Genomic DNA, 24206 nt, shown 5'->3' on the forward strand with positions numbered 1-24206 from the left:
CTAGTGTTCAGTGCCAGTGTTGTGTGCAGTGCAATGTGACCACATGCTCATCTTCTCTTCTAGAGAAACAAAAATAACTTGAAGAACACTTTGATTGACAGGTACGTTTGACAACATTCTCCGCATTGTGCTCCAGCAGATGATCTGATAGTCTGATATCAACTCATCTCAGGAGGAAAACATAGCCGAGCATCAGGGTGAGAGAGCGACAGGTCACAAGCAGATATTTGTCGAGATGATGAGCGCATGTTTATGTTCACTTGACTTGGATCCAACCTGTTTTCCTTGGTGTGAGAAACACTCTGTCCTCTCCACCTAAAGCAAATACCTGCTCTTCTTACATGACAGAGAACAAGGCAAGCATGAGAACGCGTTTTCCCACTCTCTCGGAACATAATCTGTTTCATCCCGTGCCATTTTTTGGACATTCAATCTTGATTCCTTTGTTTTTTGTCAGATCACTTACTGCTTCTGACAAACAGCAGTGAAACCATCCAGATGGTTAGAGCTTCATCAGGATCATGAAGTCATTTTCCAATCCCATTAAGGCTCCTGGATCACTGTCGCGTGCAATTTCCTGCAAAAACGCGTTGTTTCTAACACAATTTGGCAGCACTTAAGACGTGCAGATTTTATATGAGAATCCAAAAACATCCCGCAGCTTGTTATCACGCGTCGCCATTAAGGTCCACGGCAATTATCGTCGCCTGGTAGCGTTCAATGAAATTGAAAGGATCACAGCAAATGGATTCCTGACTTATGAAGTGAGGAATTCAGCGTCTGGATATATATCTTCATGATGCTTCAAAGCAGGGATCTGAGTCTGTATCGGCGGAGGTCATTCACTCTCAATCCTGACTGCATTTCATATTCCTTCACTGGCGCTCACACAAGGTCCATCTCAAACTTGGCACGAGGTTTGCTGAGTCAGCATTAAAAAAGTATTACACTTTTTTATTACATTTCTGTTTTCTTTTCTTTATGTTGTGGTCAGAGCAAATTTGTGAATTCGCCACATTAGCACCTCGGTGACTCACTTTTTAGTGACTTACTAGGAGTGACTACTAGTAACTTGAGCGTCAGAGTCATCCCTCCTTGTAAGGTCAACAGACCCTCCAATATAAACTCCGATATTTCAAAGATAACCAGTGGTGGACCTGCTTTTTTTTTATTAACCAAAAAAAAACTGTAAGGTTCTGCATTTGTTTTTATTAGAGTCACCTCAAGCCCCATACTCCACAGTCTTATGTAGCCAAAATGAGTCTCAAGCATCACTCTTACTGAGACCATGTTTTGTTCATTTTTATTGATTTATTTATTTTAACCTGGGAGCTGGGCTGGTCGCAAATATCGCTCAATATTTAAGCTATAGTGAGTTCTAATGAATGAATGGTGCTTAGAGAAAATAATGATAATTTTAATCATTTTAATAACATACAGACATTTTTTTTTTCAGAAATAATCTTATTTAAAAAAAAAAAAAACTTCAGGATAGAAGCCTCATGTTTAAATTTCTGTGTACAGATTTGACTTCATAATTCTAGTATCAAATATTACAAATTATTATTATTAAATTATTCACGAGTTATTAATCATTAACTGTCTAATTAAATTGGTTTATTAAAAAAAAAACTGTAATAAAATGCTTTATAGCCTGTAAGAAAGGTACATTGGATTGTGGCTTTTGTGAGTCACAGCCATCATCACATTACTAACCACTATGTGATAGTAACAGAGCTCAGTAGCTTCATGAATCCCCCTCCTCCCTGAGAGGAGCGAGGTGAGAGGTTCATACAGGAGGGATGGATTAATCTGGTGGTCCCTGATGAACAGCTTCATGGGAAAATAATATTCTCCTCCTTCCCAAGTTGGAAAAGGTCAGTTTGCACACATGAAGAAAAGGACAGAGGCAGGTCTGGACAGACTCGTGTATTGTGGGCTGAAGAGCTGAGAACGTGTCAGATGATTTCACACCACTGGACGGACAAATTGGTGAAGTGTCGATTACATGTTCAGTTATTTCAGCGTGAAAATGCATTTCAATGAACAGTGAGGTAGCACGCGGGCTTTACATTGGCGGTGCACATTCAACGTGTCAGGAGCCCTTGCCGGAAAATGAAACCTGCAGAATCAGCGAACAAAATAAAACTCAAGATGAAGCAACCATCAAATGAGGGTCCATGACCGAGAGACAGCATGAGGCACATACGGCGGGTTGTAAGTCACCTGACCATCAACATCTCTGAAGATGCCTCCTCATGTCTTGTAAGTGACCGTGGAACAATTCACCCGCGCAAGTGATGGTTTTGAGTTAGTAATGTTGAATTCAATTTTCGTAAAACCTGGACGTCGGATCTCTTCAGCTACGGAGGATAAAACTTGCAAAGACAAAATTCTACAATACAAGTAACATCCGACTTACGACCTGCTCGCTTATGTCTTACTTATTTTTTTATTCAATGTCTGGAACCGCAGCACGTAGCAGCCCGGCAACACGTACGACAATTATGGCTGCCAGTCGGCATCTCGTACGACAGTTGTGGCAGCACAGTATCCCAGCATCTCACTCTCACACAGGCACCTACCACTACAGTAGCACCTACAACCCTCGCGTCGGCTATTTTGAATGGCATTCGCCTTACGTCCAATCCGACTTGACTTAGAACCGATCCCGGTTGTAAGGCGGACGTTATTAATATTGCGTATGTCCCGATTACGAAAACTAAGCCAAGCTCTACAATGGTTTTAGCAGAATCTCGCTCCTCAGGCAGAACATATTGACAGGTGTCGACTTTTACATCCAATGTTGACGTGTCAGCCTTCCGCGGTGCATGTGGACACATGAGGTGTTTCACTTGGATCATGTTTCCCCTCCCATAGCGTTTCTTGACGTTCAAAATGAATGTGGTTAGGATGAGGATGTGCTGGACGTGAGGTGTCCATCGATATTTATATACAGTGAACGACTCATGGAGCGGAAAACATGGCACCATATGTCTGGCTCAAGATCCCATAAAGCACTATATCTACCAAAGTCTCAGCCCTTAACCCAACCATGGATTACATGAGTTGGTCAGGCCGCTACCCACAGTGTTGGGATTTGATTCAACTGAAGGCCTCATGCGTCAAGATGCAAGGCTGAAATCATTCTATGTTCCTGACCTCTCTGATGGTGGCAAGGTTCGGCAGTGACCAAAAGAGCAAGCTGCCAAAAAGAGCTTCCTCCGGAGATTCAAGGAGGAGCTCGGTCACCTGGGAGAGATTCATAGTAGAACACCTTCATGATCCACTGTGTGTGTAAAAAAAGAGCAATGCATGCAATTTCTCCGGGCCCAATCGTCATGGCGCATGCAGACATCCACCATCACATTCCTGCGGTTGGAACATCCTAAGCTGAGAGTTGAAGTTTAACTTCATTAAAACTCAATAGAAAAACACATGAAGCAACACTCACTGCAACACTGCAGCAAAAAGTACATTCCACACTCCAAACCGGACACTTTGTATTAAAAGATGAAAAAAAAAGCTTCACATTTCATGGTCACAGATGGAGTATGCACAGCAGCTGACGACTATAGTGTTGTAGGTAGCATTTGGCAATAATATTACAATGATGCGAATAAATATTCAATCAAGAGTTTCTACATTCACAAATATTTACACATTTAATGATGTTATTTATTGAAGTTCCTCGAAAATAGATCATTTTTAGTTGAGTATTCACAACTGAAACCAGGGGAGTTTGTGGTCACGGTGCTGCGACCGAATGTGATGTAACTGGTCCTCGTGCTGGTTTGGTGACAGAGCGGAATGTGGCCGACGCCCAACAACCGATTCACGATAGATAACTTCCCTCAGCTCCGCTTCATGTTGAAGAATAATAATGTCTCCAGCTCCATTAGTTTGGTGGTATCATCTGTTCGACGCTTCCTTGAACATCGGCTTAAGCACTTTGTGATTTACTGAGCGCTTTGCTCTCCTGGTCCTGCTTGTTCAGAGCATCCAGCGCGGCCTGCGTCTCCTTCTGATCCTCTATCGAGCAGTTGGACACGGCGTTGGCCACCAGGCAGAATTTGCGGAGCAGGATTTCTCTGAGGAGCAGATACACCCAGGGGTCCAGGATCTGGTTGAGGGAGGCCAGGCGGATGGCTGTGAGGAAGAAGTTGCAGTCCAGCTGGACGTCTCGGACCGAGCTGCGAGCGGCGGTTAGGGATGTCGGGCTGCACTCGTGGGAGGACACCTGGGTGGAGATCATCCTCAGCATCAGCACCTGAAAATATAAGACAGCAGACGTTGAGAACAGACATCAGAGCGGCAGAGAAGAAAGCGAGGCACGTCAGAGAGTCACAGGTTTACACTCTCCTGACTCATATTTCAGCATCAGGGGTTACCACAGCAAGTCTATTCTTCTCCAGGTTTATTACCAACATGTCCAACATGTCCCCCGTGTCTCCTATATAAGGCCCCCGAATCAACCTCCCTGACTGTTTTCCAAAGTTCTCCACGTCGGCTGTCGAAACACATCAATAAAACTGATGCAGCTCCAGTTCTCCGATGAATTCTCTCTCGCATTTTCAGCAGATTGTCTTCTTTGTCAGCCCTGTTGGAACGGCATGTCTGTTCGGAAGACAGTCCAAGAGCAATCAGCTGAACTGAAATGTGTTTTGGGAGGAAAAATGGCTGCCAACCTCTCTTCGTCTCCAAGTGCGATATCATAAATCAGCATAAATCACTGCGTGCAGCTCCAAACAGTTTGGAATCTTACGATAAAGAGCAAAGTCTTCATTAAACTTTAGTCCTGGAGCAGATATACTGAATTAAAATCATCATACTTCACAGTATTTCCAAAAAAAAAAAGGTTGTCCTCCTGGACGCACAAAGTGTCTCATGTCTAGCCCACGTTTGCAGCACCGCGCCAAAAATAATGAAATAAAAAAAAGCTCAGAGCTTATGAAAAAGACTCCTGTTCATAAGCTCTGAGCTCTATGTAGAAGTAAATGATAGATACATGGTGTAACTATTAACTACTTATTTAACAGTTAAATAAAACAGGAAAACTGTTATTTGTTTTGTCTTAAGCGCTTTCATTCTCTTGTCCATTGCTGTAGGTGAGTAAGAGTCTAACACTGAGGGTCTCTTGTGTTTACAAACAGAAAGAAACAACTTCTACTACGTTTTTTCCTCACCTTGAGGACTAACCCAGGAGAGGTCGATAAAATAATAAGTCAGTCTTTAGTCAGTTCCACCAGGAAATTGATATGTTGAGATCTTTGATTTTCACTGCACGCTGCCATTTGGCATCTACATTGATTTGTTTTGTTTGTGTGTGTGTGTGTGTGTCTATGCACTTGAAATACTAATTCTACTCACTTTTTCCAAATAAAGCACATTTTGTTTTTTTGTGAGCTTTTTTCAGGATAAAAACTAACACTATATTTTTCTACAAACTGATTTGCACATCTTTATTTCCTGTCATGTTGTTCCAGAACCATAAATGATCACCACTTTTGCTGCATTAAAAAAGAATCTGCAACAAAATCAGGCATTTTTGGCCACAATAGTTAAAAAAACAAAAAAAGTCTGAAGCCCTGTGTCATTACACAAATGAAAGCAGCAAAGCTTTAGGTGGGTTTCTTGATCAAGTATGTATCAAAAAGCATTTGACAACTCACTCATCCAAGGCATCGCCACCTCCTGAACATGATTCTGTCACTTCAGTCTCCATGGGAGTTGTAAAACTCCAGGTCCAGAGCATTGTTATTCAGCACACACAATATTCACAGCTCATGCAGCGGGAGGATGCACAAGCAAAGGTGTATTTGTGCTGCGGTGGAGATAAAATGCTGAGGATCAGCTGGTTTTGCTTCCAGGGATAAACAACTGATCAGGAGACCGAGGCAGACGGATGCTGGTCGCTGACCTGCAGAAAGTCAGTAAGTGGACGGAGGACACCAGCGAGTGGCCAAATCTACAGTGGAAGAGCTTCAGCCCACGGAATACTGGTCCAGACAACAAGACCAGGCTACAAGCAGAGATATTGAGCACTGAAAACTTCAGTCTTTGATGTCTACTTACTATATGGAGATAGCACTAAGAGTCACTTCCGTTAAGCCAAAAACCATGAGTATATTTTTGATGTCAGATATGGGTTCATTCATCAAACCTGCTCAAGTGACGACATGTTGGACTACATCTAGTCTTCAGCAGACACAAATGTTTCCAATGAAGTCCCTCAACAGCCAAGCTTCTACTTCTGTGACTAACATGTTCCACAGACACTGACCTTCTCACACCAACATGGAGTTGGTGTCTGGTTCTGGAACATAGTTCTCCTCTCTTTTGTCAGCTAATTTGGAATTTTCTTTCTGTTCCAGGAAACACAAATGTTTCAAAAGGATTTTAACCCTCGAGTCACATGCTGTCTGAGGTGAACCATAGCGTTTCTATAACGTTCCAAAAGTTCAAAACAGTAATCACGGGATTTTCTTTGTCAGATGTCTGGAGTTGACCTCGAACACGGTAATGAAAAGCACAGTCCCAGCTCAGACCCACTGACCTCATTGCTGCCTGCCAAAAGCGACTTCAACATCTATTGCCCTCTCATACATCACTGAGCGATTATGGCCCAAGTTATTCATGAGTTTTCCTGTCGTGGGCTCAACCTTGGACACTGCTCGGCTTTGCCTCTGCTCCAAGGGAGAAAACAGAAAATAAAATAGTCTCTCCAGGTGCAAGTCACCTCTGAGCCAGCAGTAAACAATGATCACAGTCCGGCGAGTGTTTCATTAATGTCCTTGGTGGGACTATTAAATGACACAAGACACGGAGCAGACCCTGAAACAGGACTGAGCTAAGTGGATTGTTTCCTAATGGTACGAGGCAGCAGTTTGTCACAGAGATCACACGTCTCATGACAGGAGCAAGAACCCTCAGTGAGGAATCCAACCCTCTGCTGTACTGCCAGCGAGTCTAACATGATAGAAATCTAGCATCATCGAAGATCAAGAAAATAAATATCACAGTCAATATTTCAATGCCACAATGGTTTGGAGGCGCTGACAGGGGTGTTATGAGAAACCTGTTTGTGATCATCAGTGTCTTTTGCCAGGACTGGCTGCTCACAGGTTTGAGTGGAGTCACTCATCCCTTCAGTTCAGTTCAGACAATGGCTGTAGAACAAGACGGGAAACAAGGTCTGCAAGTTAACAAATTAAAACATTGCAAACTGGCTTGTAAAAAAAATAAAATAAATAAAAATCAGTTACAAAAAAAAACCAAAACAGTTCAACGACCATGCCGCCACAAAAAAAATAAAATTAAAAAAATAAATGCAAATATGTGCATGTGCAGAAACACTGTGGAGAGATGGGTCTTGCAGTCAGCCATGTTTGTCTAGGTCCACCCCACATAGTGTTCTGGTGAAAGCATCTAACCCATGGATTCATTTCTTTAAATACTCTGTGTCAAAGTTAAGGCCCCTGGGGGCCAAATCCAGCCCACCGGAAATCTACTGAAACTACAAGTTTCTGATGCATATATTTGACCGTAAATGAAATACAATTTCAAAATAGAGCGTGGTAGATCACCACCAATGCTAGTTGATGTTGACACAAGAAGACTGCAAGCTTTGCTGTGAGCAGGGAGCTTATATGGAAAACCAAGCAATAGATGCCAATGGATGGGAATTGACAGATGGGAAAGATGAGTGTTTGTGCTCCAAGGAGAAAGACAGGGTCTGTTGTGTTGCGAGGTTGGGTCCAATTATGTATTTCATTTTCATTTTAGGCTAAAAAAAAGAATTAAAATAAGACTCTATAACTCTTATTAATGGAGGTAAAAATAAATGTCTGATTTTTGGAAGCCTGGCTTGGACAGTGCGTGACATTTTGGACAGAAAGTGACTCTGCTACTGTGCAGTTTCTCTCCCACTCCAAGCATTTGTGGAACTCATGCTCAGTTGACCTGAGGCATTTGACCTTCCACAGCTTTATCCAACCACAGCAGAAACCAAGCTACACAGCCATGTAACCAAATGAAAGAGGGGGAACCAGTGAGCAGCACATGGTCGCCTGTAACTGACTATTAAATCAGACACCGACAGGTTCATGAGTCGACTCGTCGTGACGTCATGGATCTGTTTTCCATGTACACACGGCTCAGTAGAGGAGAAGAGGCTGAGGCTCCAGGACAATGGACACATTCATGATAAAAGTTAGCACGTTTTGAGCCATAAAAATTCAAATATTAGATACTACACAAGTGTTTACTACACATTTTTACTCTTTTTCATTTTACTATCTACAGCAGCACAATCAGACTTTTGTGTTTGTCACCCTGCACCCACCATTTGCAGAGCATTCGCAACAACCCAACGGAATTCCAACCAATTCCCTGTAGTTCTGTGAGCTGCTGCAGTTTTGTCCAGTCAGTCACAGTGACTTTCCCGCCAATTCCATAAGTCGCTTCACTCTCCTTTCACCCACCCCACTATGCTCCCACCTTGTTGAGGTGAAGTCATGTTCAACGTCAAACGCTCACATTTGCCCACAAATCTTTCCGCCAATTTTGTGATTTGGACGTAAACTATGAACGTGAATTATGAAGTGGTTTATAAATGTCTAAATTCCAAATGTTAATGTTTACTAGACAGAGCTAAAAAGCGCAACTTGTGCGCCGTCACCTGAACACGAAGGGGCGGACGTAAACAAACAGGGCTGACCGGTGTCGCTGCCTGTAACCGGAGGTTCGGGCAGGTGGACCAGATCAGGCAGCGACATACACTCTTTCTATATATACTATTGGTCAAAAGTTTTAGAACACCCCAATTTTTCCAGTGTTTTGACTGAAAATTATGCCGTTCAATGTCTCATTGCACTCAGACCGGGGAGCAACATGCCAGGAAAAGGTGAGAGAGAACAACCTCCTGACTGCTGAAGGTCAACTGTGATTCAAGGTCAGAGCAGCAGTACAAGATATTTCTGTCTTACGAAGGAGCAAGCAATGGATGGGTGTAACACACAGTCAGTGTGTGAGGCTCCATTTAAATGATAGTGTGTGGTCCCACTGGTGAGTGCAGGCGCTGCAGTTCCCCCTGACACGTTGATCATCATAATATTCATGAGCGACACACTGCATTCTAAACGGATGACCCGCAGATAAGAGTTGTCTCCACCTCGACCCACTGCCAGTGTGTGCATCTGTAGAGGTGAGCCATACCAGCAGCGGAGACCAGCATATAAGCAGGACGCACATGATGCCCAGCAGCTGGATGACCGTCTCCGTGGTCAGTCGTTCCCACTGTTTTGAAGCCAGGGAAGTGCCGGACTTTGTTTTGCATCTCAGGATCAAACCTCGAATGGTCACCACGTTGCATGAGACGGTCACCAGCAGGGAGAATATCCCGAGCGCAGCAAAAGTGATGGAGAAGAACATGTTCCCAGGGGTGTCCCAGTCCCCGGTGCTGATGAAGCACCAGGTGCCCGGCCACTGGCGCGTGTACTTGCCCACTCCAGCCACGGGCAGCAGCGCGAAGAGCAGCACCAGGCACCAGATCACGGCGAGCGTCTGCTTGGTCACGCTGGTCTTCATGTTGCTGGAGAACCAGTGCGGGTTGGTGATGGCCGTGGCTCTCTCCACAGCCATGGCGCTGGCCATGAACAGCGCGCACAAGCCGAAGGTTGTCATGCAGACGCCGAAAAAGGCGCACAGAAAGCCGGACGAGTCGATGCTCTCCCAGCGCAGGTCGGCTCGGTAGACCGAGATGACGATCGGACTGGTCAGCAGTTGCCCGAACAGGTCAGTCAGCGCCAGGGAGCCGATGCACAGCAGGAAAGATTTCTTCCGCTTGTTCTCCTTCTTCCTGTAGGAGATGTAGACCAGGATGAGGGCGAGCGAGTTGCCCACCATCCCGGTGACCATCATGGTGATGGGGAAACCGACCGAGACAGAGCGGCAGCTGGAGTTCTTGGTCCCGTTGCTCTCTCGCACCAGCGGGCCGGACACGTTGGAGTCGAGCATCTCTGCAAAACTGCTGGGGTAGTTCCGGAGAGGTTCGCATGAAGTAGTCATCCTGCAGAACGGAACACGAGTCTGTGTATCGCACCGGACCCGTGCGCGCGCGGCATCCTTCAGCGCCCCGGCTCGGCTCCGAATGAGCGCGACGCGTAAAAGCGCAGCCAGGTTTTACGCGCAGGTGGGAGGGACTACACGCGCAAAACGCGGCTTGTTTCTCGCCCGGACCTCACACCCTCGCTCGCTAAGGTCCCTGTCACAGCTTTAAAACGCCAGTCCGAGTCAGATACGTGGGCTGCTTAACGATGGGAAGCAGAGACTGATCGGAAATGTCGCTCTTTAAATACCGAGGTCAAACAAGTCTTGTGGAAAGTCGAAAACGTTCACCAAAACACCTCAGATTTAGGTGACAGTTCCGTATAACTTTTACTTAACTTACTTAAGTGCCATCTGTCGGCCAACACCAGAAAAGGACCGGCATCAAGCGGAACGGGGAATTTTTATTTTTTCTTTATTTCTTCTTTTTTTGGTTCATCACGGAAGCAAGAGAATGTTCGAGGCAATGTACCGTCTTTTTAAGAGTTTTACTTTATTTGAAACATCACATCCAGATGCCATTAACAGGTTTTAATGTTTGGATTGGCGTCTATATTTCACTTCTGAGGTTATGTGTCTAGGGTCCATTTGCTAAAATAGAGGTGGCCCCCGAGATCAGAAAGGTTCAGAACCCCTGCCTTAAAACATCAGTGTTACCAACAAGTGACAGCTCTATTTGTAGCGCAAGCTGGGTGTTTTCACGGTTCGCAAAACGTCTGTGTAGGTTTATAGTTTACATTAGACTCTGTGGTTCATACTGATTTACATTCACAAATACATATACCTTATTTGAAATATCACATCCGGATCACATTAACAGGTTTTAATGTTTGGATTGGCGTCTTTCACTTCTGAGGCTATGTGCCATGACGGATAGTTGGACTCATCATTGTTGAACCTGCACGCCTTAACATGGATCAGGAAAATAATGCTTCCCCTAAAACAGGGATTCTTAACCATAGGGCCGGGGCATGGTGAGCACCTCCTAGAGGGCCGATAAAGGTTCTTTTGTTTTACACCTTTGGGCTGTGAGACGCTCAGTTTTAATACATAAGCCACGTATAGTGGCAGTAGTGTGTCACTAATCCATTTAATACAAATGGACGCACAATGAAAAATCTCATGAAATTAATTTAGTTTCTATTCTATAATTTCTAGAGTTCAGTTTACGACTGAAGGCTTCCAGAGGCGCTGTCCTGATCTCCAGCACCAACAAGATGGCACTATGGCTCCAAAAGACTTGCGCAACCTTTCAACAAATCCTCCCATTATTTAAGCAAGAGCGCCACCTATTGAGCTCAGAAAATGGGGACACCATTTCATGCAGCCTCAAAAGCCCATCATCTCTTGGCCCCCCAACACTTCTCCTGAAAGAAATGGAGCATCCAACCAACCCGGTGCTAACATTAAAGAATACAAATTCAAAATATAAAATATTTGTCCTTAGACACTTTCAGTTGTGATGGGCTTAAGAGGTGTCATGAAACAGCTTCCACATTTTCAGAGGCTACACGATGGCACTTCGCTGCCCTGATCAGCTGTTTCAGTGAAAACCTCATATATATATATATATATATATTTTTTTTTTTTTTATCAAGAGCACCACCTGTTGATCTCTGAAAGATCAGATACTTCATGAAGCCTCATGACTCCTAGGTCTCATGGCTTTTTATTGCCAGTAATATCACTCCATAGCGGTCCCTGTTAGACACTGACAAATTTTTATATATAGGCACATTTAAAAATGCCGAATCAAAGAGTTGTAAATGATCATTTAGCACTTTTTAATTCGATCTAAAGCCACACAACATGAAAAGGAGAGGGAAAAAAAAAAGACTTCACCGTGGACAGAAATTTATTTACACGTGTACAATTAAGTTCATTCATCAACAAAAAATATTTCTGCCACTCTTGTACCTTAAATCGGATGGTGTTTTTAGATGCTGAATGTCATCAATGACCTGATCGGTGAGACTGGCTTAAGTGTTAAAATGATTTCCAACTAAACTTCGACTTCTATGGTCATAAAAAAAAAAGAAAAATACTTACCTTAAAAACAAAAGCTGAAAAGACCTGTGCTACACTCTGTACTCTAACCTTCCCAAAACTACAGATTCATTACTGACACCGATACGAAGACACTGGTACGGATTGGGGGTGAGATTTTTCTTTTGCCTGGAAGTTATGATGGTGGAAGTAAGACTTATCTGGGGGGACGTCTCTGAACATAAGACTGTCGGGGTGTGGTCATTGAGCTCTCAACAGAACATGCACTTGATCTGCGATCATACTGGGACTTCCAAGTCATTTCTTTTTTGAGCTGGAAGCAGAGCCGGAGGATCTGGAGGACTGGTTGCTGCGCCTGAAATCACACACAAGACCGAAGGCAGAGGAAGCGAGTTAGTCTTCGGGAGGCAGCTCAGTTCATGTATGATTGATATAAGCCGTGAGAATAAGAGGCGTCCAGAGAGAGGCCCGGGAGAGAGGTGTGTAACAACAAAAGAAGTCAGTGGCATTGTGGTATTCCACAGAAACCCAAACCTTTCGGACGAATGTGATCTAGAGCGCCTCCGCTTTCTCCCTCCAGATGAAGACCTGGAGCGGCTGCGCTTCTGCGTCCTCTCGGGCGAAGAGGACGGGGAGCGGGACCTCTTCTGCGGAGAGGAGCCCTTTCCAGACCTGGAGCTGGATCTTTTGGAGGAATAAACCAAGTAGGCAAGTCAGTGGGGTTTGGTCGGGTGCACTGCAGGAAGGGTGCTCATCAAACTTCCCGAATGAAACATGCCAACAATGATCAGAAATCCCACCCCCCACATCTTCAACATTATCACAGCCAGATGTGCTTGAGTTGGTTGAAGCCAATCTTCACACATGAGCCAGACTTAAAACCCAGCAGTCAAATACTTGCAATATTCCCAGTAGTAGTGTAAAAGAAGCGTGATGAACACCCAGGGTTTGTGAACAAAACACTAGGGCCAAAATGAATCATTGGAGACTAAGATGATCGTAACAGTTGATGGAAGTCGGGGTGGATATTTAACATTAAGTTGTAGCGATTAAGTACTTTTCTTGGAGCCATACACTCCATACATACACTCTCCATAAAGTGAGAGTGCATGTGACCTCATTCACCTGGAGCGAGACCTCGAGCGAGACGCAGACCGGGAACCAGATGAGCTCCTAGAATGGGACCTGGAAGACAAAACAAAACTTTCCAATATTTTTCCAGCGACGCGACCCGGAGGTCAACAAAAGACAACAGGAAACACAGCACTACGATGAGCTCAGTACTGAAGTACTGTTTTTAAATCACCTAGCAAGCGTCTGCAAATTAGCGAAGATCATTGGAAAAAGAAAAAACAACAGACAGCACAATATGTTGATACTGCACAAGAAGGAAGATTGAACTGATACTGACATTTTGCCCGGAGTTACCCTGGACCTGTACCCGTTTACCTGGACCTGGACCGAGAACTGGAGCTGGAGGACCGGGACGAGGAGCGAGAGCGGGAGGAGCCCGAGCGACTGTCTTTTTTCTTTGCCACTTTGCCATCGTTGGCGTCCTCGTCGCTGGCATCCAGGTCGTACTTGGATAAATCTCCATCTTCGTCGTCATCATCATCATCCTGGAGGGCAGTTATGGGAAATCGGGCTGTAAAATCTGAATGAAGTATTGAAGGATTTCCACCATTTGCTAATCATCTTACATCCAGCTTGTACTTGGAAAGGTCGCCATCTTCTTCATCATCCTCATCTTCCTCTTCCTCTACCACTTCTTTGCGTGCCGGTTTCTTTTCAGTCTCCTTTGAAGAGGAAGTGCTGCTGCTTTTACCGCGGAACTTCTTCTTTTTCCTGCCAAACTAAAGAGAGAGCGTGGAATGAGCACCAAGAGAAGACTCACCTCTTATCTTATAAAAAGGTTCCCACCTCATCATATTCACCATCAGACTCCTCACGGTCGACATATTCCACATCTTCTCTTTCATTAAATCCTCCTCCATAACCTGAAGGAATGATGAAATCCATTAACAACAAAAACCTGTTTACAGAAGAGAGTGTAAAGCAACTTCCACTGACCAGTTCGTTCCTCAAGCTTGGCATATTTCGGTGTATTACACATGTTGCACTCTGACCTCCGAGCCCAATTGACATTGCCACACCTGAACAGAAAAATAAAAAAATAATAATTTACATAAATATGAATAGAAAGAGCATCATGAGAGCAAAACAGCAGCAACCATGCCTATAGATATAAGAGCTTATTTATTTATTTACTTATATTGCATTGCGATATTGCATCACATTCATCCACCATAATAAGTCTCATCTTCCTGCCTGGTTGTACTGTGATTCTGGTGGCGGCAACAGGGCAGCAGGCAGTGAATAAACAGTAAAGCAAAAAGGCGGAAAGAACAGTATATAAAGATTTTCATAGACCCCACAAATAAAGATTTGGGGGAAAAAAGGAAATAAAAAACGAAGCTTTATGTCTGTGGTGTAGCTCGATAATATTTTTCAAAAAATCTTGGAGGAAAGGCAAAGATTATCAAAGACAGTGCGAGTCATGTTTGCTGCTGTACATCAAAGTGAAACATTTTTAAATCATGAGGCAGAGAGAGGAACCACGAGCAGGATCAGGAAGAGCAGCAAACATCCAACACCATGCAACTTACGTTTTACACTGCCAGTCATTTGCACTGAAAAGGCCTCTGCTCTTCTCTGCCAAGGTTTTCCCAATCTCTGTTCCTCCAGCTTTCATCAGCTTTGCTTCTGTGGTTTTATCTGAAAGAAAGAGAAAAACATGATTGTCGAGTGATGAATTACGTTTTTACCTCATTTAAAAAACAAAAAAAAACAAAACAAAGATCGTTTAAAAAGCTCAACTCACAGAGCGGAGGAAAACAAATTCCACCACAGTTCTGAACCTCAGGATGAACCTCAAGCACTGTGCTGCTGTTGATCCAGCCACTACAGGTGACCTGGGTCTCTTAAGGCAGCCAATCAAAAACAAGTAGAATACTTGCAGCAAACCAATGTCTGCCATCAACTCATACAAGAACCTACGTAGCTGATGCTTGTCACAACAAACTGAGTCGGGGCTGCTCAGTATCGCTCCTCTCAGAGTGTAAATCGACACCACCAGTAAGATCCAGGGTTGCCCTGGGGTGTTGTACTTCGGGTTGGATGTTGGTTTAATCCAGGTGGGTTTTCTTGCGCTGCGTCAGTGAGCAGAGGTCTCTTTATGATGCAGGATCGCTAGACATGGACCTTAATGTCCATGCACATTGCAATTCTACCTCCACGGTTTACTGCCAGGTGTTCTTGCACCTTGGTATAGCACATACATTGCTTATAATAATAAAGCTAAAACAGAACATTTTATGAGAAGTACTCGATTTCACTAAAGTCATATGGGAATGTCACATTTTTCATGTCAATAAAGACATCTGGGATGAAATATCAAGGTAAGACGTGTCCATATCGTTCAGACAGGTTGGTATTAGGGATGCACCGATCCGACTTTTATGGTCCCGATACCTGGGCGTCGACTATCGACCAATACCAGTGTTTCAGTGTTATCCTTCACTCTGTGCTGTGGGAAAACACTGGTCATGCTTTAAGGCAAAAATGACTTTATTTTATTTTGTGTGTTTTTCAGTGTCAAATGATGCCTGCGTTACTACACCGAATCAAATTGGCGAGGATTCCGTTTCTTGCGGAGCTGCGTGCAGGACCACTTCAAGTTGGAGTGGACAGAAACAGACAGACAAGAAATCAACCTCTGAAAAGTGATGGGAAAATTCCATGATAAAACTGTGCTTTGACATTATTTGCACTTAACTGTGAGAGTGAAAGTGAAACCACAGTACGGGCTGCAGCCCTGCGCTGTATGAAACCAAAGCATGGCACCTGGCCATTCCAGTGCTGATGACTGTAGTTCATGATGATGTAGTTTTAATAGTACTTTTGACACAAAAAATGCTCAGTTATTTGATTAGCTCCACCCGTGTGTCTGTGAAGCAACCGCAGATGGTCTGATCAGCTGACGTATGACCTGCTCCTCCTCTGCAGGGAGAGAAACACAGACCTAAACAAAGCAGCATGAAGAGATTCAGGAGGATTTTAAGTTTATAACCGTAGTTTCAAGCGCATGTTTGAGTCAAGAAAACGTTTAATAAAGCTTGCTGACACTGGCATGATTTTATTTGGTGATACTAGGATCTGAGTTGGATAGCGTAGTGACACGTGATCCAAGTTCGTTTGTTTCTCGACTATATTAACTAAACTCGTATTTTTTATTATTCATTATCGCTCGCTCAACAAAGTACTTCAAGCAAAGTGAAAACTACTGCAGCAACGCAATACCTGCAGTTAGCCTCTACCATGATATCACTATGACAGGCGGCGCATGTAACGTCAACACAAGCACTGAACACAGAAATATAATGCCACGATCGGCTCCCGGATCGGACCGACCCCACTTCAAGAGACTGGATCCAGTCATGCCAGGATCGTACCAGTACACGTCACATGCTGACAAGTCAACAAGGTTGCTGGTGAATGAGCACGTCATTTTATTTATTGTAATGCATGACATCAACTATCGGCTATAAAGAGCAACAAACAGCTTGGGCAGGGACAGAAATACAAGAGGGGGAAACTAAACTACATGACACTGCAGTTCTACAGCAGTTAGAGGTTCTGAATATCAGTTTCATTGCCCAACACTAAGTTTTCCTTGACTAAGGGTAGGTCAAGCGTCCCTTCAATACTGATATGAGGGCAAGCTGAATAATGTCATAGTTTTATGAGAACATGCAAGTGCAAAGTCTAATTTCAAGCCCACAAAGAAGCTTTGAGGAGCACATGTAAAAAGAAAGCTGAGCACGTACACACCACAGCTCCATGAATCTGAACTCAAATAACTGGTTTGACACAGTCTTTTGGACAATAGGTCAACACACGCCATGCCAAATGAAAGGCCTGTCCATTTGGAGCTTTCCAACTTCACCACTGGGATACACACCTCTTCCACACCTGTTACAGCTAGTTCTTCGTGCGAAGTTGACATTTCCACACCTGAGGAAAACAAAAAGAGTGAGCTGCATGAACTCACGACAGACTTCCGGAAAGCGTTCATTGTGCATGCAGAACACGACCACGAAGTCTTTTATTGCTTTCGGACGCAGCCCGATTTGGACACTCAGTGACCACAGGGCACCGGACCTAATTTAAACCCGGCACCAAGTCTGCGGGGTAAACTGACACCGCTGGCCGCCTGTTAACAAGTCACGGTCTGGAAACAACACATGGGTGTACACTGGAGAGCAGAGGCTAGTGGTGGCTAACATTAGCACGCGGGGCAGTGGAGAGAAAACACTGGAAAAAACACTCGCATTCACACGCCCTGACCTTCATATTGCGTGTAGCATTAGATTTATGTCGCAAGGTGGACTTAAATGAATTTATTTATAGACGAGGCGGAGATATACGAGTAGGCCACGCATGCTAACTAGCCGCGGGGTAAAACACGCTACTCCCCCAGACTTCTTGATCGATGCACGTTCGTTTAAGGGGTGCACTTACTTTTTATCAGGACAAACCCAGTCCCCATCGCTCACTCGAAAAGTCTTGCCCGACATCTTGGAGTCAGCGCGCGCGGTGGACTGCTGCCCGGTTAGCAGAGAGCTCGCTGCGCACGCGTGAACACAGCTGGCCCTGCGCTGGTGCCTTCAGGTGCTGTCGTTCATGATCGTTGCGCTCAGTTGTCTCGGCTATTACGAGACGAGTGACGCACGAATTATGTCGTTAAGCGGCATTATTATTTAGTCGCCAAAAATGATACCTCACCGTATTGAGTAGTCTTTAACGCGTAATTTATTGGCATGTGTATTTATTATTTTTAAAGCGTGCCATGACACTTGAATGCAACGTTGCAGAGGGTAAACGTGTTCGTGTTTTATTACTTTCATAAAAAAACAATTCCCCAACATATCTGCAAATAATAAATAAAAATAACTATTATGTTGGGAGTAAATATTAGATATTGCATCGACGTCATCTTATTTCTTATTTGGTTGCAATCTCACATCTGACCACTTGAGGGCAGTTGATGCACATATTGAATCCATCCCAAAGTCATGACTTAAAGGTTGGAGGAGAATATATCTTATATTGTCCGTCATTTAAATCGAAAACGGCGCATTTTAGGGTTTTCTTTTCTGTTTTTAATGGGGATTGAAGCTCAACTTAGCTTTAAAACAAAGACTAACATCATTGATTTGTCTGCTGCTCAAAAGAACCTGAAGTTTTAATAAGTTTTTGTGTGGTTCAGTCAACTGAACAATCATTCTGGAAGATCAGAAAATGGATTGGATTTACATAAAAGATAGGGACAAACCAAACAAAATTACTTCTATTGTCATAGTCAACCAGTATTTGATCATGTGATGAGTCACATGAAAAGGCTTGCCATCTACATATTTCCAGACTCATCGAATTATCATGTGGTTTCAGTAGTTGAAACTCGGCAGCATATTTCAGAGTTTATCGTTAATGCATTTGAAAAAAAAAACATCTCAGTAAAACTCTTCATGGAGCTACGTCAAGGAGTAGAAAAGAGTACAAAAAGCATGCCCTTGTCCAGCGAATATATCTTAAGATAAAGTCACCCTGCAGACACAGCTGGTTCAGGACCTCAACTTCACACTGGAGGCAAATTCTGTGTTTTATCTGAGGTCCCTTTTTTTTGCCCTGTTTTTCTTCGAGGTCAACTCTCGCTGCCATGACACGTCCTCCATGTCTTGGAAACACAAGATCATAATGTTTTAATCATGTCACTGTTGGGGGGTGCCACTGGCTTGATTTATGACTCGTGCATACCATTATTAGGACCAAGTGGCTGCTGGAAGACTTTAGGCACATCTGGAGAGGCGGAGCAGTTTCCAGCAACTTTGGCTGCCCGGACATTGTGTCCTATATACTGTCCACATATGTGTTGCTGAGGGAGGATTAAACAGGTACATTACACTTAAATGTCGGGATTCATTTGAGCAGTGTACAAAGATATGGAGGCAAAAGAAACAATGGTTTTAACAGGGAAAAGTTATTACAAATCAAAAAATGTCTCTAAAATACATTTATTTAAGGTTGTTCAGCCTCATTATAATGAGTTTGGGGCAGTACTGTATCTTAAAGTGAATTAAGTACCATCTTTAAAATTTGCATTGATATATTTTGACATAATTCCAATATTGAAGCAAGGCACTTTGTGGAAAAAAAATGTCTGCCAGATTATAAGATTTTGCTTTGTCTTACTTCATGCTTCCTTGCAAAACAATTCTTGAGATGAAATACTTAATACTTAAGCTCTGAAAATTTCTTCCCTCAAGTACAACAGCTAAGTAGTGGAAATAGTTGTCACTCACTGACACCCATAGAAAGAGAGGCGGACATGTTATATATTTAAATTATAAAATAAAATCCCAGGGTTGTACCTTTGCATTTTTCACAGCTAAAAGCAGACTGTTCTCTTCACACAACAGCATCATGTCAGACACGATCTTTACTCCAGAGAGCCTGAACAACATCCACACTTTCCATTCTTTTGATGTAATTGTGTGTTAGTAACAGTTATGAAAAAAAAATTGTAAATGTATCTACATAATTTGTTCCTATTTTCACAACAGACAATATTGGTTATTACAGCTTGATGTATTGAACTCAACCACATACAATTCTATAAACAAACAAGCAACCTCCTGTCAAATTATACTCATACATTCACTATTGATCAACTGTGTTGCTGTGTTGGAACTCCTGCTGTGAGGTAGTGTTGGGATGATGGGGCTTCATGAAACAGTGCCCTCTTTTTCTGAGCTCCGTGGATGAAGCTCTCTATTTAAAAGCACCCTGAGCTTCCACCGAAATGCTCACTTTTTCAGCAGAGAGCGCCCTCTAGTGAGCTCTCAAAATGAAGACACTGTTTCACGAAGCCTCATCGGCCCATCAATACTGTAAGGTGAACAGGTCTCAACCAACCCAAAAATTCATTGAGCTTTAATTACAGATCTGACAGTTTTCTCACTGCTTAAAAGTACTTTTGCTTAGCACTTTTTAGCATAAGCCAAAGTATTTGCTTACAGAATCCACACTTGAATACAAATTCTCCCCATAACAAGATAAATGAGCCGTTTCCGGGCAGATAGTGGTTTGCAAGTCTCGCCTAGATTGTTTATTCCTTCTGTATACGTTTAATCTACCAGGGCTCAGAGAGGAAATCATTTACAATGTTGCCTTTGACAGGAAAGAGTTTATTAAAAAAAGGACCCGGCTGCATACATGCATAATTAAAAGGACGAACACACATAAAAGAGTAGCATCAGTGATACTCTCATCAAGTTCAATTCAATGCATTATACGGCGAATTGTTTTGGTGCCTTTTCATCTTATCTGCGCCCCCTCCCTCTCTGATTTATGGCTCTTTATTCACATCCAGTTTCACTTCACAAGCGCAGTGTTGAGAGTTACTAATGGCTTGTTTGGAGTCCTATACGATGACAGTTTGCTCATGCAGCCAAATGGGGGAGCAGCCTGGACGATATGTCATGCGGCGCAGCTCTTGGCTCTGACACAGTCCTGGCAGCGCGGTGATGAATGTGATGGGTGGAATTTGTCTGGTCGCTAATAAATGCCTTGTAAACAGCCAGCCGCAGCTGTTAATGCATCATCATAATCCAGGATTAGGAAGGTTCCACCAATGGCCAATAAATGCAATTAGACACTGACAGAATGAATTCGGCTGTGACTGCGATTCTCCCGCAGTTTGTCTGTTCAGCTGGAACGTCTTCTCAGGGATAATTATGTTGGAATCGTCCACGCTGCCTTGAAGACTCCTACTTTATTTGAGTTCAAATCAATGTGTCAATGTTGCGCTGAAGCTTTCAGGATTATGTCCCATTTGGTCCAGTGGTCTTTATTTACTTTGAGCAGACTTGGAATTTTGTCGAAACGTTTATCTACCAGATTTATTTACCAGCCAAACTTACTTAACCGCTCACCGATAAATAAATAAATGTTGTTTCTCAATGTGGAAATTATTGAAAACCACAAACAGCAAAGTTTTAAGAGGCAAATCATTATAAGAACTGGTGGAGAACATTTTTTCAGCCTAATCCACTCTCTACCAAGCAGATGTCGGTGTCACCACGAGGTGAGGTGGGCACCTGTATGAAGACTGGGTCAGAACTACATAGATGTTGAGACCCAACCACGACCAACAGGGGGCGAGACAGAGGACACCTGGACGAAGGAGTAGTCATTGGCTGGTGAGACCTTATGAAACAGGTGGCGTGTTGAAAACATTACAACGAATAGTACCATCTAGTGGGCTCAGATAAAGATGGCACTCTCTGCTCTAAAATCTCTGAACGTTTTAACTAAATCTCACATTTAAACGGAGAGAACCACCTATGCTCCAACAATGAGGACACTGCTTCATGATGCCACATTAGTTTATCACTACAGGTAGCACTTTTTTAGAAGAAGCAACATGCATGAAACCATGCATAAATGTGGTCAGTTCTGAGAGAAGACCAAGATCTTGAAAATGAGGTCTTACGACAGAGTGCTTTTTGGAGTGTTCTTATTTTCAGAACCCTGTAGGTGGAACTCTCTGCTGATTTGAACAACCCTTTCTCTGAAACCTCACATCATTTTTAAACTGTGAGCGCCACCTACTGAGCTCATGTTTCCATCACTAACTGCTGTCATTCCTCAAACCATAATAAATGGAGCTTTTTTTCATAAAAAAAACCCCAAAACATATATGTTAATGTCAAACTGGATGAAGTAAGACTGAAAAATAAACTTCATGGAGGCTGAAATTATATCTTATATTCCTTTCAAATATATAAATAAGTTAATGGTGAAAACATTAAGACCAAACCAAGAGTCCTCTCATGTCGAAGCTGACTCTAAATTGTAAACTCTTGTATCTACACGGACAATCAGGAAGATGGTTTTGAAAGCAGAGTACGTGTCACTAGTGATGGCCTTATGAGGCTTCATGAAACATCAGTAGGTGTCACCCTCAGTTTAAAAAGTGAAGGAGGTTTCATCGAAATGGTTGTTCAAATCCAAAGATTTTGGGGCAGAGAGCGCCATCTAAAGGAATCTAAAGCCTTGTAGCCCAACTTCATAGAGCCTCCATTTGTCTAACCTTGTCAAAAAGTGCTGATCTGATGTTAAAATAAGATGATTAAAAATCGCTTAATGTGTCTTATACATGGTCTGGTTGACAGAAGCTGCGGTCCAGGTGACTTCTGATCAAGGGCCAGAAATGTGCCCTGTGCCAGGCTTAGATTTTGGGCGAGCAATAAGATAAAGCCATTAAAATTCATGCTCCAACTTTGTTTTAGGAACATCCCTTGGCACCGTATCTCAGAGCACTCACAACTGTCCCAGTTGATCTATAGGGATTCCTTCCTATGCAAATATTGAAATGAAACTCTGACACACTGGAGTGTAATGTTATTAATGATTTGCAGAAAAAGCCGGCTCTGTTTCAGACATCTCCGAATGCTATGAGACCTTCCAAGGTCTGAGTGCGCTTGAATAATTCAGCCGTGAATTTAGCAGCAAATCAAATGCCAAACTCACATTCTGCGGAAAATCGGCGCCCAAATATGTCCGTACAGTGGAACTCATTATGTAAATGCGCTCACTTTCACCTCTGGGCTGAAAAACAAGACAGGTGACTTTTAAATGTGATTGGATGGAGCAGACGTCACCCAGACAGCCATTAACTTCCCGTCATCTGTCTCTGCTGCGGCTCATTGGCGGTCGCTGCCGTGGAGTTTCTGTTTTGTTTAACATGTTTATTTTTAGCACCCAGAAGTTCTCTAAATATTTCAAAGCCTCTCGGTAGCCAACCAGCCCATTCTTTTGCTCGAGAGAACCGGTCAATTGGAATGAAGCATTTGCATAATAGAGCATCAGATTGGGCCCGTCACTGCCACCTCTGTGCGGCCGGCTCCTGTGGAGGGATCACTCACGCCACCAATCGCTCTTTGAGGGCTGACATCTATCCTCAGGGCTGGAGCTTCCTTTCACAGAGTCTGTTGAGGCTTTTGGCCTGCGAATATATCGTTAATCACTAAATAATGCAGGCACTTATGCATAACTCATGGGTAAGTTGTTTTAAAAGGAAATTCAGGGACCAAGAATTAGACAGAATCTTAAAGTAATGTGATGAAAAAAGCTGCACTAGTGTAGTAGGGGCTTTGAATTTTTTATTTTTGCTTTAAACATTGTTATTGATTGAATGTGGTCTCATTCTTCTCTTTTACTAGAAGCTTTTGAAAAGCAACAAGAAACATTCTCGACCAGTTCCTGCTCTGGTCATGTGCCTTGAATCTATCGCAGCAGCAGGTGAAACTAACAGATTGGCAACAAGGGAAAATACTTAATGTAAAATTAACCACTCAACAGTAAAGACAACCACCTTGGCAAAGGTAACATTTAAAGTAACACTAGAACTCTGGTATGAGGAACCCAAGTGCATGTGGTTGTTGGAAAACAAGAGTCTGAGATAAAGACAATATAATTTAATATTTAATAACGGCATGAAAAAATACACATAGATAGATTGAATGGAAATGAGTGAATAAAACCTGACAACAGAAAAGACTAGTGATCTGCTAAACTGGTAAAAAAAAAAAAAAGCAAAAATATCCAGAGCCGCTATTGTTGTACCTGCTACTGTGTTTTCCACCCCACAACCACTGTGTTAGTGATGGGCTCCAGAGGCTTCATGAAACAGTGTCCTCATTTTCAGAGCCCACTGGATGGCACTCTCAGCACTAAAATCTTCAGCTTTGAACAACCATTTGGATGAAACCTCACATCATTTTAAAATTGAGAGCGCCACGTACTGGGCACTGAAAATAGAGACAGTGTTTCATGAAGCCTCAGAAGCCCATCACTACCACAGAGATAGTGTGGTGAAAAACACAGTAGCAGGTACAACCACAGACTTGATTGTCCACACACTCTCCTGCGCCCAATGTTGAGGCAGAAGTCAGACTTCCGTGTTGCAA

General features: G+C 43.2%; 2 protein-coding genes across 4 annotated transcripts; both read right to left on the reverse strand.

Moving 5' to 3' along the window:
* Positions 1-1930: 1930 nt before the first annotated feature.
* ptger3 (prostaglandin E receptor 3 (subtype EP3)) lies at positions 1931-10119 on the reverse strand. Its single transcript, XM_053879473.1, has 2 exons — positions 9217-10119; positions 1931-4270 (listed from the first exon to the last, which is right to left on the reverse strand). The coding sequence occupies exons 1-2, from the start codon at positions 10066-10068 to the stop codon at positions 3944-3946; spliced, it is 1179 nt and encodes a 392-aa protein (XP_053735448.1). The 5' UTR covers positions 10069-10119; the 3' UTR covers positions 1931-3943.
* Positions 10120-11948: 1829 nt separating this feature from the next.
* Positions 11949-17817, reverse strand: zranb2 (zinc finger, RAN-binding domain containing 2). 3 transcript variants are annotated; one of them, XM_053875619.1, is made up of 10 exons: positions 17695-17817; positions 17135-17187; positions 14781-14889; positions 14185-14267; positions 14035-14111; positions 13815-13967; positions 13564-13733; positions 13240-13299; positions 12649-12798; positions 11949-12469 (listed from the first exon to the last, which is right to left on the reverse strand). In XM_053875619.1, exons 1-10 carry the CDS (start codon positions 17748-17750, stop codon positions 12412-12414), a joined length of 969 nt encoding a protein of 322 aa, XP_053731594.1. In that variant the 5' UTR covers positions 17751-17817; the 3' UTR covers positions 11949-12411. The 3 variants fall into 3 exon arrangements, with proteins under 3 accessions (XP_053731594.1, XP_053731577.1, XP_053731586.1); XM_053875602.1 differs by having other exon boundaries at positions 11949-12798; XM_053875611.1 differs by lacking the exon at positions 17135-17187 and having other exon boundaries at positions 11949-12798; positions 17695-17808.
* Between the last annotated feature and the right edge of the window lie 6389 nt (positions 17818-24206).

Source organism: Synchiropus splendidus, chromosome 1 (assembly GCF_027744825.2).
Source record: "Synchiropus splendidus isolate RoL2022-P1 chromosome 1, RoL_Sspl_1.0, whole genome shotgun sequence".
In the NCBI taxonomy this organism is placed as follows: Eukaryota; Metazoa; Chordata; class Actinopteri; order Syngnathiformes; family Callionymidae; genus Synchiropus; species Synchiropus splendidus.

Excerpts from the sequence above, each read along its gene's own strand:
- ptger3 (XM_053879473.1), bottom strand. The coding sequence starts at position 10,068 with ATGACTACTTCATGCGAACCTCTCCGGAACTACCCCAGCAGTTTTGCA. Across the intron at positions 4,271-9,216 it reads TATGCTGGTCTCCGCTGCTG|GTGCTGATGCTGAGGATGAT; the intron begins GTATGGCTCACC and ends TTATATTTTCAG.
- zranb2 (XM_053875602.1), bottom strand. The coding sequence starts at position 17,750 with ATGTCGGGCAAGACTTTTCGAGTGAGCGATGGGGACTGGGTTTGTCCT. Across the intron at positions 17,188-17,694 it reads TGGGTTTGTCCTGATAAAAA|GTGTGGAAATGTCAACTTCG; the intron begins GTAAGTGCACCC and ends TGTTTTCCTCAG. Across the intron at positions 13,734-13,814 it reads TTTCCAAGTACAAGCTGGAT|GATGATGATGATGACGACGA; the intron begins GTAAGATGATTA and ends ACTGCCCTCCAG.